Source organism: Camelina sativa, chromosome 12 (assembly GCF_000633955.1).
Source record: "Camelina sativa cultivar DH55 chromosome 12, Cs, whole genome shotgun sequence".
Classification (NCBI taxonomy): domain Eukaryota; kingdom Viridiplantae; phylum Streptophyta; class Magnoliopsida; order Brassicales; family Brassicaceae; genus Camelina; species Camelina sativa.
Genome location: NC_025696.1, coordinates 13150200 through 13164130, shown reverse-complemented (window position 1 = coordinate 13164130; position 13931 = coordinate 13150200). Strand labels below are relative to the sequence as shown.

Here is a 13931-nt window from a genome sequence, read left to right as displayed (position 1 = left end):
TCTGATCCATCTGACATCGAAGAAAGAGAGTCCATCAAAAGAGTTTCTCATAAAAAAATTATCAAAACAAAATCATTCTAATAGAAACTAAGAAACTAAGAAAATCATTCTATTCAAATCATTCTAATAGAGAGACATTAGAAACAAAGAAAATCCATCTATTTAAATAACCTCAATCAACCCTAAACCGTAAAATAAAAAAAATAAAAAAAAAATAAATAAAAAAAACTCACCCAATCTAAAAAAGAAATGTATCTGAAAGGAATAAGTTTTATTTATTTATTTGATTTTTGAAAAGGTGAAAAATGAATGCATGTCATTAAGTGATATGTATACAGATTTAATATGTGATATGTGATATATTATATAAAACGTTTTTACATAAATAGAAAAAAACTAAAAAAATACATGTATTTGAGGATATGCAATTATTTCTTTCTTTATTTTTTTTTTTGATAATCTTTATGTATATTTTTTTTTGAAAAACAATAATTGGATTCATATCCATATTCAAATACGAATCTCACACCTGGAAAATCTTTTTCTTATAATTTGGAATGATGAGAGGTATACTGTTCATATTTAGAGATCTATCAATTAAATAAAATTTCAGAAAATATATGTATAATTTTATATTTAGGGGAAAGAATTACCAAAGATACATCTACATATGTAAGATATATGCATAAAGTTATTTTTTAAGGAAACCAGATTTGTATCCGTTTATTTGATAGATGTGAGATTCTTGTAATCAAAATTATGTATATTTAAAAATTAATATAAAATAATTAACGTATATTTAAGTTTAATTTTAATATTTTAATATGTTAAGTAAACTTTCGGCCTTTTGGGATCAAAACTCATACTTTACCAATTTTTAATTTGTTTAGCTCATTAATTTTGTAGGCTCAATATTTTTTTTTGTTGCTTCTGGCCCATATGCCATATAGTTGTTGCGACGGTTCTTGAGTCGGTTTATGGTTTTGCTGCGATGGAAAAGAGCGATTAGTTGCTTAAAGGGAAGATTTTATGGCTTGTTCGATGGTATATATTCATCTATATCTAGCTCATTGTGGATTCACTATTAGTACAATTATGTTTGTTTACAAACTTGTACTTAAATTTTATTATACTACTACTCCCTCTGTTTCATATTAAGTGTCATTTTAAGCTGAAAAATTTGTTACAAAATAAGTGTTATTTTGTATTTCCAACGTAAATGTTTGATAAATTTTCCAATTTTATCCCTACCAATTTAATGTATTAACCAATAGAAAAAAATAAATAATATATTAATAAAGGCTAAAATAAAAAATTTAATGATTTTCTTAATTTGTGTGAAAAATCCTACAATGACACTTAATATGAAACAGAGGGCGTAATTAGTTATACGACAAGTCGAAAAAGAAAAAGTCGTGATAAACAATATATATAAACATTCCGAAATAATTTAGCATGCAACACTTTGAATGACATAAATACCATTGTAACATAGATATTATATAAAATGATTTGGAAAAATGTCTAATTGACATTGGCTAAGAATATTTTGAAAGAGTGGATGACTACACAAAGAGCATAACAAAGTCTTAATAATCCGGCTCCATACCACATAATCCAGGGGGAAAACCAAGTGGAGGGATCAAATGTAATTTTGATGGTTATGTTGTAAGTTGTAAGTTGTATGTTGTAAGTTGTAACTGATGGGTAACTATATTCAAAGGCAGGATGGATCATTCGGGATGACAAGGGCCTTTTATTTTTTTCTTAAATGTGGTTTTCCTTTTCATATATTTAGCTCAACTGGCATTCTCTTTTAGAATTTTATTAAAAACTTGAAACTCTCTCAGGTATTAACATCGAGATCCCGGCGAAGTTTTGATAGGCAGTGACAAAGGGCGATGGTGGTTTCCGGTTAACTCTCTCACATTTTCTCTGATTGCTTTAGCCGGTTTAACAGATCCACAAATATCCGACATGCACAACCTCCGATTGGGATATCGTTTCACCCCTGGGAAAGCTTCTATTGAGGCACCAAGTTTAGCAGGCGAGCTCTTCTCTGGACCACTAGCTAATCTTTATCCGGTGGAGACGTTGGAGGCACACGGCATCTCCTTTTCCATGTCAAGAACCCATCCTTCCAAAATTGAATTGTAGGTGTGGATACTCGATCCAGCCCCTTACAACAACTCTGGCTTGCTTATGCTGAAGGCTTGTTCACTGGAGATGCTCAGTCTCTTGCAAATCTTTTCATCCTCTCCGTACAGCCGCCGCCGCTCGCTCAATCCTGCTAGGTCAACCATCAAGAACTTTGGTCTTCTTTTGGTGGGCCTTCCCCTTATTGTCGGCCCATTAATTTTTTAGCAAGCTAAGCCCACGAGCACAAAACCCAGGTCAAAATTTTCTGATTATTTCCTAAGGCCTCTTCCATTGTCTTTTCATTATCTTGGTGGTAAGGACAGAAGACTCCTTCTACATCGTATATCGAATGCTTTGATGTGGGTCCATGATTGTCAATTGAAATCCCTGGTACAAAGCAACCCGTCGTTTATCAATCTTCATCTTAGTGTTTGGCTATTGGGAATTCTGCCTTTATTTTCAAACAACACCAATGGAGGGCGGAAGATCGGCATTATGACCCCGCCTCTACGGAGCGGTGGTTACCGAAATTTCTTCAACCCCATGTTTCCATATCCCATGATCTCTGAGCATAAGCATGTACAATCTACCAACTTCAGGGATATCTTCCACACAATGGTTGGTCCAGCTCTAAACCTCTCTAAGCCCAGGTACGGGAATTTATTTCTCTTGTTGACTGTAACGCCCCCGAACCGTTCTATGACCACAAAGGCCATCCAACAGCCACGGGACGCTACTTGTTGTGGGAACCGCACCCTGGTGGTCCGGTCGAGGGACGGATGCTGCAGCTTCCCGACCAGTCCTCCTGGAAGCGACTCCGTCCGCGGCCGAGGTTCGCTTAGGCTTTGCAACCCTTGCGTCCCACGCGCATTGTGTTGACCCGGACAAGGCCGAGTATCATTTGCAACTTGCCATGCTTTCCCCAAAACCGAATATATTACTTCAATAGTTTATTACATTGAAAATAAATCATTAAAGCAATATACAAAGATAGTCGGATAATTTTTACATAATCGTTTATGAAAATATAGGGTTTTACAAAGAACACAAGAAAACTCTATCCGGTACCCTAATGTTTGCTCCAGCTCTAGACTCACTTAGGCTTCCCTGAAAGACAAAATATTATCATGAGTAATCTTAGATTACTCAGTGAGCCTGGGCACCCCTTTTCTCATAAACAGGATTCTACTTCTCCAACCCGACTATCCCGGCAAGCAAAGAAAACAAGCAAGACAAACAGGCTAGCAAGTAATCAAAGCAACGCAACAGAAACAATAGCGGAAGCAATAAACAATACACCTGCGAGAAATGATTAGATCAACACGACTCCACTCGGACGATCTAGACTCGCAAAGACGACTAGAATAAAACAAGAGACACTTGAATACTCTAGACTCTTCCTACTCAACAAACCAACAATCAAGGACATCTAGAGAATACTACAAGGAACACTTGAAATACCCTAGACTCCTTCACCTATGGGCCCTCGATAATCTGTTCCGTTCCACGACCATTCCCATGCCGAGACCACGAAGGTAACCGGCACGAGCCACATAAGTGCTACATTGTCATGTAGCGGTCACACTAGTAGCTAGCTAGTCGTGACATTGTCCCGCGGGAGTGGTCATCGGGAACTCTCGCGAGACAAAGCGCAATTGGAAACAGAAGATCGATACTCTATTCTAGCTAGGACTCGAGAAACAAATTCAAGAGACTTCGCTAAAATACACCAACAAATTTAAGCAAGAAAATCAAGCAATACAAGCAAGAAATCCAAGCAAGAAAACATGAAACAACAACAAACAACAAGAATGACAATTCATGCAACTTAGATTGTTCTACACGCATGCAACTCAAATTTTACGCGGTTTAACTCTTTCAAAACCTCTAGGTTCAATCATGCATGCAAGTCCATTTTTATGCGTTTTAACCCATTTTAAATCCCTTAGGTTCGATTGTACATGCAAGTCCGTTTTATCCCCTTTTTAAGCAATGAAATTGCTAAATACTTCTCCAATTTTTAATCATGCATGCAACCAGTTTTAAGCAAATAAAATTGCTAAACAACTTCAATTCTCATCTTGCATGCAATATCCTTTGTCCAAATTTTAAGTATGTCCAAATTACTTAAATGCATCCAAGTTCATTCGCGGTCTTGCATGGTGGTTCCTAGCTCAAATTCGATGTGTTTTTAACATGAATCTAGCATGAATCCTACCAAATTATGCATGCATCAATTTAACTGATTTTAACTTGAATCTAGTCTACATGCAACACACGATTACCGCAGAACTCACCTTTACGTGATCGGTGATGATGATAACCGGACTCCACTGCACCACGGATCAGACAATCTTCCCCTTCGCGTTAGACAGCTTCCTGCTCTCGTCTACCTTTACCGCAATCTCCGGCTCTTCTCGACTCTCTCTTGACGCAAGCAGCACTTTGCTTCGATCTTCCTCTCGTTTCTCTCATCTCTCTCTCATCTCTCGGCTTTGAGAGAAACTAAGAGCTTTTGTGTTTAACTTTGAGAGAAAATGAGGAAATGATCTCCCCAAGGGTCTATTTATAGAGGCGAGCAACCCTTTTCTCTCCTTAGTGCGTTTGGACAAGTGGCGAAATTTTGGTTGCATGTGGAGCGTGCGTTACACCGCCCAATCTTCAAGCAACATTTTTCTTACAACACCAAAATTCTCTCTGCATGCATTGCATGCAAGCTGATTGGTCAATTTTTACAAGGGAAAACGATTTCCCGCTTCCTTCGGAAAAACCCGTCCTCTCGTCCAACGCTCTCGATGTTTCTCGGCATTTCTCGGTCTCGCTCGGACGCTCCTCTCGGTCATCGCTCGGACACTATCTGTGACAACCCGTCCCGTGGACCCCACTAGCCTCACTGCTAGCTTGCCCCCATAGGCCCGAAGCTGGCCCTGTAGGGCATCGTTCCTAACCCCTCACTGGGCAAATGGAACTATTCATCCAAATCCACAGTAGGTTATTGGTGCGCCAGGCGTTCCTCGAACCCTGGTGCTTACCCTTTAACAACCTTCCCACAGGACAAGCTGTCACCAATTGACCTGCAGATCAATTGGTGGCAACTTGTCCTGTGGGAAGGTTGTTAAAGGGTAAGCACCAGGGTTCGAGGAACGCCTGGCGCACCAATAACCTACTGGTGGATTGGGATATCTACAGTGATGGGTTAGGATCGATGCCCTGCAGGGCCAACTTGGAGGTCCATTGGGACGGCTAGCAGTGATGCTAGTGGGCTAGTAGTGAGGCTAGTGGGGTCCACGGGACGGGTTGTTACACTATCGGCTTTCTCGGCAATACTCGGACAGTTCTCTCAGCTCCTCGGGCACTATCGGTCCTCTCGGCACTCTCGGACAATTCTCTCGGCAACTCTTGGATACTATCGGTCCTCTCGAAAATTCTTGGACAATCCTCTCGGTAACTCTCGGTTACTCTCGGTCCTCTCGGCAACTCTCGGACAATCCTCTTGGCAACTCTTGGTTACTATCGGTCCTCTCGGCAACTCTCGGACAATCCTCTCGCCAACTTCCGGTTACTATCGGATATCTTCGGACATCTCTCGGTACTTGACCGTCTCTCCCGCGTACACAGTTTTCCGCATAAACCGCCAACTCCCGATCAGTCAAAGGGTCTTGATCGCACATCCGGTCACTTCGGTCTTGGCTCGGCCATCCTTCGACTCGCGAATTTTTCCTCGGACTTCCTTCGGTCTTTCTTCTTTATTTTTTTTCCTCTTCCTTTCTACGTCATTTCCAAGCCATTTCCTCGAACTTTTATTTTGGGATTTCTGCCCTTAGTGAGGGTCACTACATTGATGCCCAATTTTAGCCAATGGTGTGGTCAAGTTTACGAACTCTGTGGATTCCATTTGAGTAGTAAAGCATCATTGTTGTTGTGGCGTCTCTCTCATTCCTTGAGAACCTTGGTTATAGTATCCCTTTCGGCTTTGACCCATGAATCCTATTGCTTGATGTTCTTTGGTAATTGGATACTGTTTCCAATTTGTCCGAGTTTAGTCTACGGCTTTGGTTTGATCAAGGTCAATCTCTACTCTATGGCAACTCTACCAAACATCTACCACTTCGTGTAGGCTTCCTCAAACCGGAGAGAAGTTCAGCTTTGACCCCTTTATTAACGCCAACCAGTCTGATGACAGTGGCAATCTCCTCATCTGTTGGCTTGTCCATGGAAGAGCTATCGACAATCTTGATCTCACATGTACAAAAATTCTTTCAAGAATTTGTCTCAAAGCTCTCAAGAAACTCTTGCCGATTAATCCTATCTTTTCTTTGTTTCTATGTTTTTGGCATTGGAGAATGCCTTCTTATCTTGTATTCTAAGCTTTGCTGTAAGAACGTTACCCTTTGATTAATGAATGCAAGTGGTTTGACAAAAAAAACAAAATATTTAGCTCCACTTAGATCTCTTTGCCAACTGTTATGTTCCATTACTTGCATATAATTATCCAGTACATAACAGTTAATTTAATATGTAATCAGGATATATACCACTAATATAAGAGTATTAGACATATTAAATAAGGATAATTTAACTAAAATTTTGTAAAACAATTAAATCACTGGTAAAATTGTGACTTAATCCGACAATAGCTTATAAATTACATATTTATGTATTTATTTCCCCTATTATTGGTCTAATAATTGACAATCCAAACAAAATTATTATTTAACTAAACAAAACAAAATAAATATAAAAAACAAATAAAAATTAAAATGTTTTTATTTTAAAAAAATTGTCTCGCGGTGTACCGCGGGTTAAAATCTAGTATATCATTATTTTTGATTTTGCTGTAATTTTTTTATTTAGAATGAAATGTAAGAATTTTAGGACAAAATCTGAAGTAATGCAATTTTTGGAAGTTTTGAGGGGTTAATATTGTAAATAAAAATTTAAAAAAGGAAAACTAAAAGGGCATAACACAAAATATACTTCAAATTTGTTAATATAGATGGAAGTTTTTGAAGGGTTAATATTGTAAATAAAAATTTAAATAAGGGAAACTAAAAGGGCATAACACAAAATGTACTTCAAAAATATTAATATATATATATATATATATATATATATATATATATATATATATATATAAAATGTTAGAGGCGCCCGACTAGCTACTGGATAATTATATTCAAGTGGTGGAATAGTTGACAAAGAGGCGCCAGACTAGCTGATTTAATATGTCTAATATTCTTATATTAGTGGTATTGACCAAATAATAAAATGAAGATCTAACCCGTGTTTCAAAACCGAATTAATAATATTTTATATTTATACTAATGTTAATTCAAACCGTCATGTTAATAACATGTCCTGCCATATAATAACAAACCGTCATATTAGTGGTTTAACCCATGTTTCAAAACCGTCATATGAGTGGTTTTGGTTATGGGTGTTGTGTTTCGTTTGTGAAGTTGATATTTATACATGGAAAATGTTTGATGAGCAAGGAGTTTACGATCCGTAGCAATAAAAGAGAGATTTTAGTGTTTTCCTATTTGAGTTATTAACATTATCGCAGGATAATATTCAGTTTCTTAACGCGATATATACTATATTAAATATATTTCTTGATGCTAAAGATAAATATACCCGATTATTGAGTTTCTAAAGTTGGGTTCTCATTTTTATGAACTTTATTAACGTTATAATAATTATTGCGATAGTAATCATTTGTTATTCAAATTCGGCTGTCATTTAAATTTAAGAGATCATACAGTCTCTAAAGATCTATTAAAATAGGTTTGGAGATTTGTATGGGATTAAAAATTTAATGCGTAGAGTTGTGTTTGGAAAAATCAAAATATATAGATGTTGTCAAGTTATTTATGGCAATAAACGTATCAAATTAGGTCGATTTAAATATTCCATTAATTGAGTTTCTACAAAATGTTTATTTTAGAAAAATCGTTAGGGGTTAATGTTGTAAATAAAAAAATTAAATATGCAAAACTTAAAGGGCTTAAACCAAAATGTACTTCAAAAATGTTATTATAAATAGGGCATTCTCAAAAATACCCCTTTTACCATATCCCTTTTTAAAAATACCCCTTCATGTTGATCTTTTTTAAAACTACCCCTCTTTATATACAAAATGACCAAATTACCCTTTATTGAGTGACAGCAAGAATGTACAGTCATCAAAATCGAAAATATTTTCCCGCCAAAAAGCGTTTACAAGGTGTTTAAAAACCTTTTAAAACCCTTTTAAAAACCTTATAAAAACCTTATAAAAACGTTTACAAGGTTTTTAAAAACATTGTAAAAGCGTTTACAAGGTCTTTAAAAACCTTTTAAAAATCTTTTTAAAAACCATTTGAAAACCTTTTAAAACCTTTTTAAAAACCTTGTAAAAGCGTTTACAAGGTGTTTAAAAAACGTTTTAAAACTCTTTAAAAAATCTTGTAAAAGCCTTTCCAAGGTGTTTATAAGGCTTTTATAAGATAGAAACCTTATCAAACCTTTTAAAAACCTTGTAAATTTTTTTTGGCGGGAAAATTTTTTTGTCAAAAATTTTTTGACAAAAGTTTTTGGCGGGAAATTTTTTTCGAAAAATTTTTGGCGGGAAAATATGTCGGAATTTTTTTAGCGGGAAAATTTTGTTTTTCTTTTTATTGATTAAAATATTTTTCATCTAAGGGTTAAATCGTCATTAAAAATTAAAGGAGGGCAAAAATAAAAGTGGCCAAAAAAGGAGGTCTTTTTGAAAAGGGGTATATCAAAAAGTGTATTTTTAACAAATTCTCATTATAAATTTAACCACACCTTCTATCTCTGAATCATTTGCAAACACAGAAAACAATAATTTGATTCTTATTTTGTTTTTCAATATCTGTGAGTTTGATTATTAACATAAGAAGAACTTTGTTTTACATTTATTTAATATTATAATTAACATATATAAACTTAATAAAATTTTAAAATTTTAAAATATTATGAATATGTAAAATTAAAAAACTTTTAAATACAATATGATATGGTTATATAGTAGATGAGTTATAAAGAGGACATGTTTGAATTAATAAAATATTATTAAATTTGTGCTAACACGGGTTAAATCCTCATTTAATTATTTTCAACACTATTAATATTAGAATGTTTGACATATAAAATAAAGTTGATTTAACTAAGATTGTGTAAAATAATTAGGAACAATGTGACTTAATCATAGCGTATAGTAATTTATTATGTATTTAGATCTCTTATTTTTTTTGTTATAATAATTAAAAATCAAAACAGAATCTCAAACACTAAACAAAACAAACTAAATATAACAAACAAATGGTCATGAAGTATATTGCGGGTAAAAAATCGTATAAATATTTTGCCGTACAAACAGCCGGAAAAATTAGTTATTGCTCTATTTACAAAACATCCAATATTTAACAAACAAATACAATATAAAATATAAATAATAATAAAATTATATGCACGCGGTGTACCACGGGTTAAAATCTAGTCTATATTAACATTTTGAAGTACATTTTGTGTTATGCCCTTTTAGTTTTACTTATTTAAATTTTTATTTACAACATTAACCCCTCAAAAAATTCCAAAAATAGTATTAAGACAGATTTTGTTTCCTAAATATTTTACATTCAGCAAAATCAATATAGAAACAGAAACAATAATATATTTAACCATACATTCTAATGTGTTCTAAAGATATTCTATCTTTGAATCATTTGCAAACAAAAAAAACAACAATTTGATTTCCATTTCGTTTTCTAACTAGAATTTAACTCGCGGTACACCGCGGGACTAATTTTGTTGTATTTATTTGTTATTTTGTTATTTTTTTATTAGTTTTTAGATTTTTCTAGTTATCAATATTTATTTAATTTACCGAGACGATTTTAATTTTTTATATATAATTTTATGTTTTTAAAATAAAATGATTAAGTTTTTTTATTTTTAATATAGATGTTAAAATATTATTTAGGTTTTGACCCGTGGTACACCGCATAATTGTGTTTTTTTATGTAGAACAATATAGAGATATGTCGGAAGTAAATTTTTTTTATGTAAATACATATATATAAACCAAGCCAAAGAAGACCTTTTTTTATAAAATTTGTTTTATGTAAATATAGAGACCTCTCTTGGGTTTTAAAGAAAACCAAGCCAAAGAATGAAAAAAAAAAAAGACGATTAACAACAAATGACAAACAAAAAAATACAAAAGAAATTTACATAAACCTTTGTTTTGCAAATATCTTTCCATTTTGAATTAACAAAAAACAAAAAAACAAAAACATTGAGAATAATGATATAGATCACCAATTCACCGATGGCCATATATATAGTGAGTAGAGAAAAATTTGGTGAGCAAGTATATGAAATCTTCTAAAATATATTCAAACCTACACTTTTGGAAATAGTTGAGTAGAAATTAAAAATTAACTATGAAATTGTATGCTGATAAGATGCTATTGTATTATCTATAAATTTCCAATTCAAAGTTGAAATCATATGATATAGAAATAATTAATTACTCTGTAATGTTAATTAATATGTTTCCAAAAATATAAGGCAAATAGAAATACAGATAATTGATTATGTGATTTTTATGCCATGTTGTGTTTAAGATATTCCTAAAGTTCTGAACTTATGGTATTTGGTTATTTATTTTGTCGATTTTGTGAGATATATTTTAGGAAACTAACTCATTTTGTCGATTTCACATAAATTGATTAGTTTTTTTTTTTGCAACTATGTAGAGATCAATTTTGTAAATAAAATTTTAAATAAGCAAAACTGAAAGAGTAGAACCCAAAATGTATTTCAAAAATGTATATATACTGAATTCAATGTATTTGGGAATATTAGTTTTATAATAATTCAAAATTTGGGTTGTCGTTTTTAGGAACTTTATTAATTTCAAAATAATTATGAGACTGGTAAATTTTTTGTTATGGAAAATCGATTATATCCTTTAAATTTGAGATTATACCATCTCTAAAGATAATTTTGAATATTTTATTGGAATAAAATTTTAATGGATAGAGTAGTTTTTGGAAAAATCAAAATGTATAGATGTTTTCTATATTTTATGTGAATAAACGTAACAAAATTAGATCGATTTAAATGTTTTAGGAAATGAGTTTCTGTGCAATGTTATTTTTGGAAATTGTGTTAGGGGTTAATGTTGTAAAAATAAAAAAAAATAAGCAAAACTTAAAGAGCATAGCACAAAATATACTTAAAAATGTTAATATAGATATTTGTGAGCTTTGATTTTTAATGTAAGAAGAACTTCGACTCATATTTATTTAAATATTATAATTAATATACATATATATAAAATTTAATAAAATTTTAAAATATTACGAATATGTAAAATTAATAAAGTTTAAAATACTATATAATATGATTATATAGTAGATGATTTATAAAAAGAACATGTTGAAACTAATAAAATATTATTAAATTTGTGCTAACACGGATTAAATCCTAATTTTCTTATTTTTAACATTATTACTATTAGAACATTTGACATATAAAATCAAGTTGATTTAACTAAGATTGTATAAAATAATTAATTAATTAGGAACAATGTGACTTAGTCATAGCATATAAATGACTTATTATGTATTTAGATCCTTTAATTTGTTATAATAATTAAAAATCAAAATAGAAACCCAAACACTAAACAAAAAAAAAACTAAATATAACAAACAAATAGTCATAAAATATATTGCGAGTTAAAAATTAATATAAATATTTAGCCGTAGCAAACAGTCGGAAAATTTAATTATTTCTCAATTTACAAAACATCTAATATTTAACAAATAAATATAACATAAATATATATAATAATAATTAAAATTATATGCACAAAATCTAGTATATGATCACTAATTATTCACTCATACTCAACATATAAAAGTTAACGGGTCGAAAAAACAATGAATTAGGGGAAGATGATAATACCAAAGATTTGTTAAACACAATACGGTACAAAGAAACCAAAAATGCCTAATGAATCTTAAAAAAATTCTGGTGACATATTAGGAATAAATGAATATATTATCTGAGTTATTAATTCTTAATCACGTAATAATCTTGTTCTCTAATTTCGTATTTAGTAATTTACTAATTATATTCCTAAATATAGAAATAGCTAGAACATTCCGAGGTGCCTATTATTTGGTTATACAAGATATACAATATACACAAATGTTCTTCAAATTAAATATCATGGAAACTAAGGGAATAATACATATTCCCTTGTCTATCACTTCTTTTCCTCCTCGTTTCTTCGTTATTGATGAAAAAGCTCTCAAGAAAACTCAAGAAAACCCATCAAAACTCAACTTCTATTGCCCTCCAAACAAATCCCTAGTCCGTCATGGATCTTGCCCCAGAGGAGCTTCAATTTCTCAACAAAAGAGGCATTTTTCATGAATCAACATCGATTCCCAAATATTCCCCAAAAACCTTTCACCTCATAACCCTAACCCTAATATTCCCTCTCTCCTTCGCAATCCTAGCACATTCCCTCGTCACACAACCAATCTTAACTCAGATCGACACCTACCCACGAGCCAATCAAGCTCAAACCCAACATGAATGGACCATCCTCCTCATTTTCCAATTCTGCTACGTCATCTTCCTCTTCGCCTTCTCTCTTCTCTCCACAGCCGCCGTGGTCTTCACGGTTGCTTCTCTCTACACCGGGAAGCCCGTTTCTTTCTCATCCACAATGTATGCGGTACCTCTCGTCCTCAAAAGATTGTTAATCACTTTCTTATGGGTCTCTCTCTTGATGCTTGCGTACAACACCGTGTTCTTGATCTTCTTGGTCACGTTGATCGTAGCTGTCGATTTACATAAGGTAGTTTTAGCTGCGTTTTCGTTAGTAGTGATCTGTGTTCTGTTCTTAGGAGTTCATGTTTATATTACGGCTTTGTGGCATTTAGCTAGCGTAGTGTCTGTTCTTGAACCGGTTTACGGTTTCGCTGCGATGAAGAAGAGCTATGAGTTGCTTAAAGGGAAGACTCTTATGGCTTGTTCGATGGTTTTCATCTATCTTGCTCATTGTGGATTCATTGCTGGAGTTTTCGGAGCAGTGGTGGTTCGTGGTGGAGAAGATTATGGGATTTTCGCTAGAATAGTCGCTGGTGGGTTCTTGGTTGGTGTTCTTGTGATAGTAAATCTAATTGGATTGCTTGTGCAAAGTGTGTTTTATTATGTTTGCAAGAGTTTTCATCATCAGGAGATTGATAAATCCGCTTTGCATGATCAACTTGGTGGGTATCTTGGTGAATACGTGCCTCTTAAGAGCAACATTCAAATGGAGAACTTTGAAGTTTGACAGCATCATCATCATCATCATTATGTACTAATACTTGTTAGCTACTTCTGTATACAATGCATACACAAAATGTGAAAGAATTTTTTGACAAAAGGAAATGGTCGTGTGTTCTGTTCGATCGAGCTAACCTGCTTAATCTAAAAAAAAAAAAAAAAAAAAAANCGGAAAAAAAAAAAAAAAAAAAAAAAAAAACATTACGATTTGGAAATATATAACTTTGATTCCCATATTAGAGCTATAATGAGAAAAACAGAGCAATGATAGGAGCTGTGCTATAAAGAGAAAAAGAGAGTTGAAATTGGAACTTTTTCAAAGAAGTTTTTTTACGAGATCTTTCTACAATAATACAGTAAGTTACACGCTACCTCCATGGTCGTGTGTTTGTAAACGCATGGATCATGGATGTTACATTTCTATACTTCACATAAAT

At 32.9% G+C, this 13931-nt stretch overlaps 1 protein-coding gene across 1 annotated transcript; it reads left to right on the top strand.

Annotated features, from left to right (window-relative positions):
- On the top strand, positions 12536-13501 carry LOC104731548. Its single transcript, XM_010450973.1, has one exon. It carries the CDS (start codon positions 12536-12538, stop codon positions 13499-13501), a length of 966 nt encoding a protein of 321 aa, XP_010449275.1.

Excerpts from the sequence above, each read along its gene's own strand:
- LOC104731548 (XM_010450973.1), top strand. The coding sequence starts at position 12,536 with ATGGATCTTGCCCCAGAGGAGCTTCAATTTCTCAACAAAAGAGGCATT.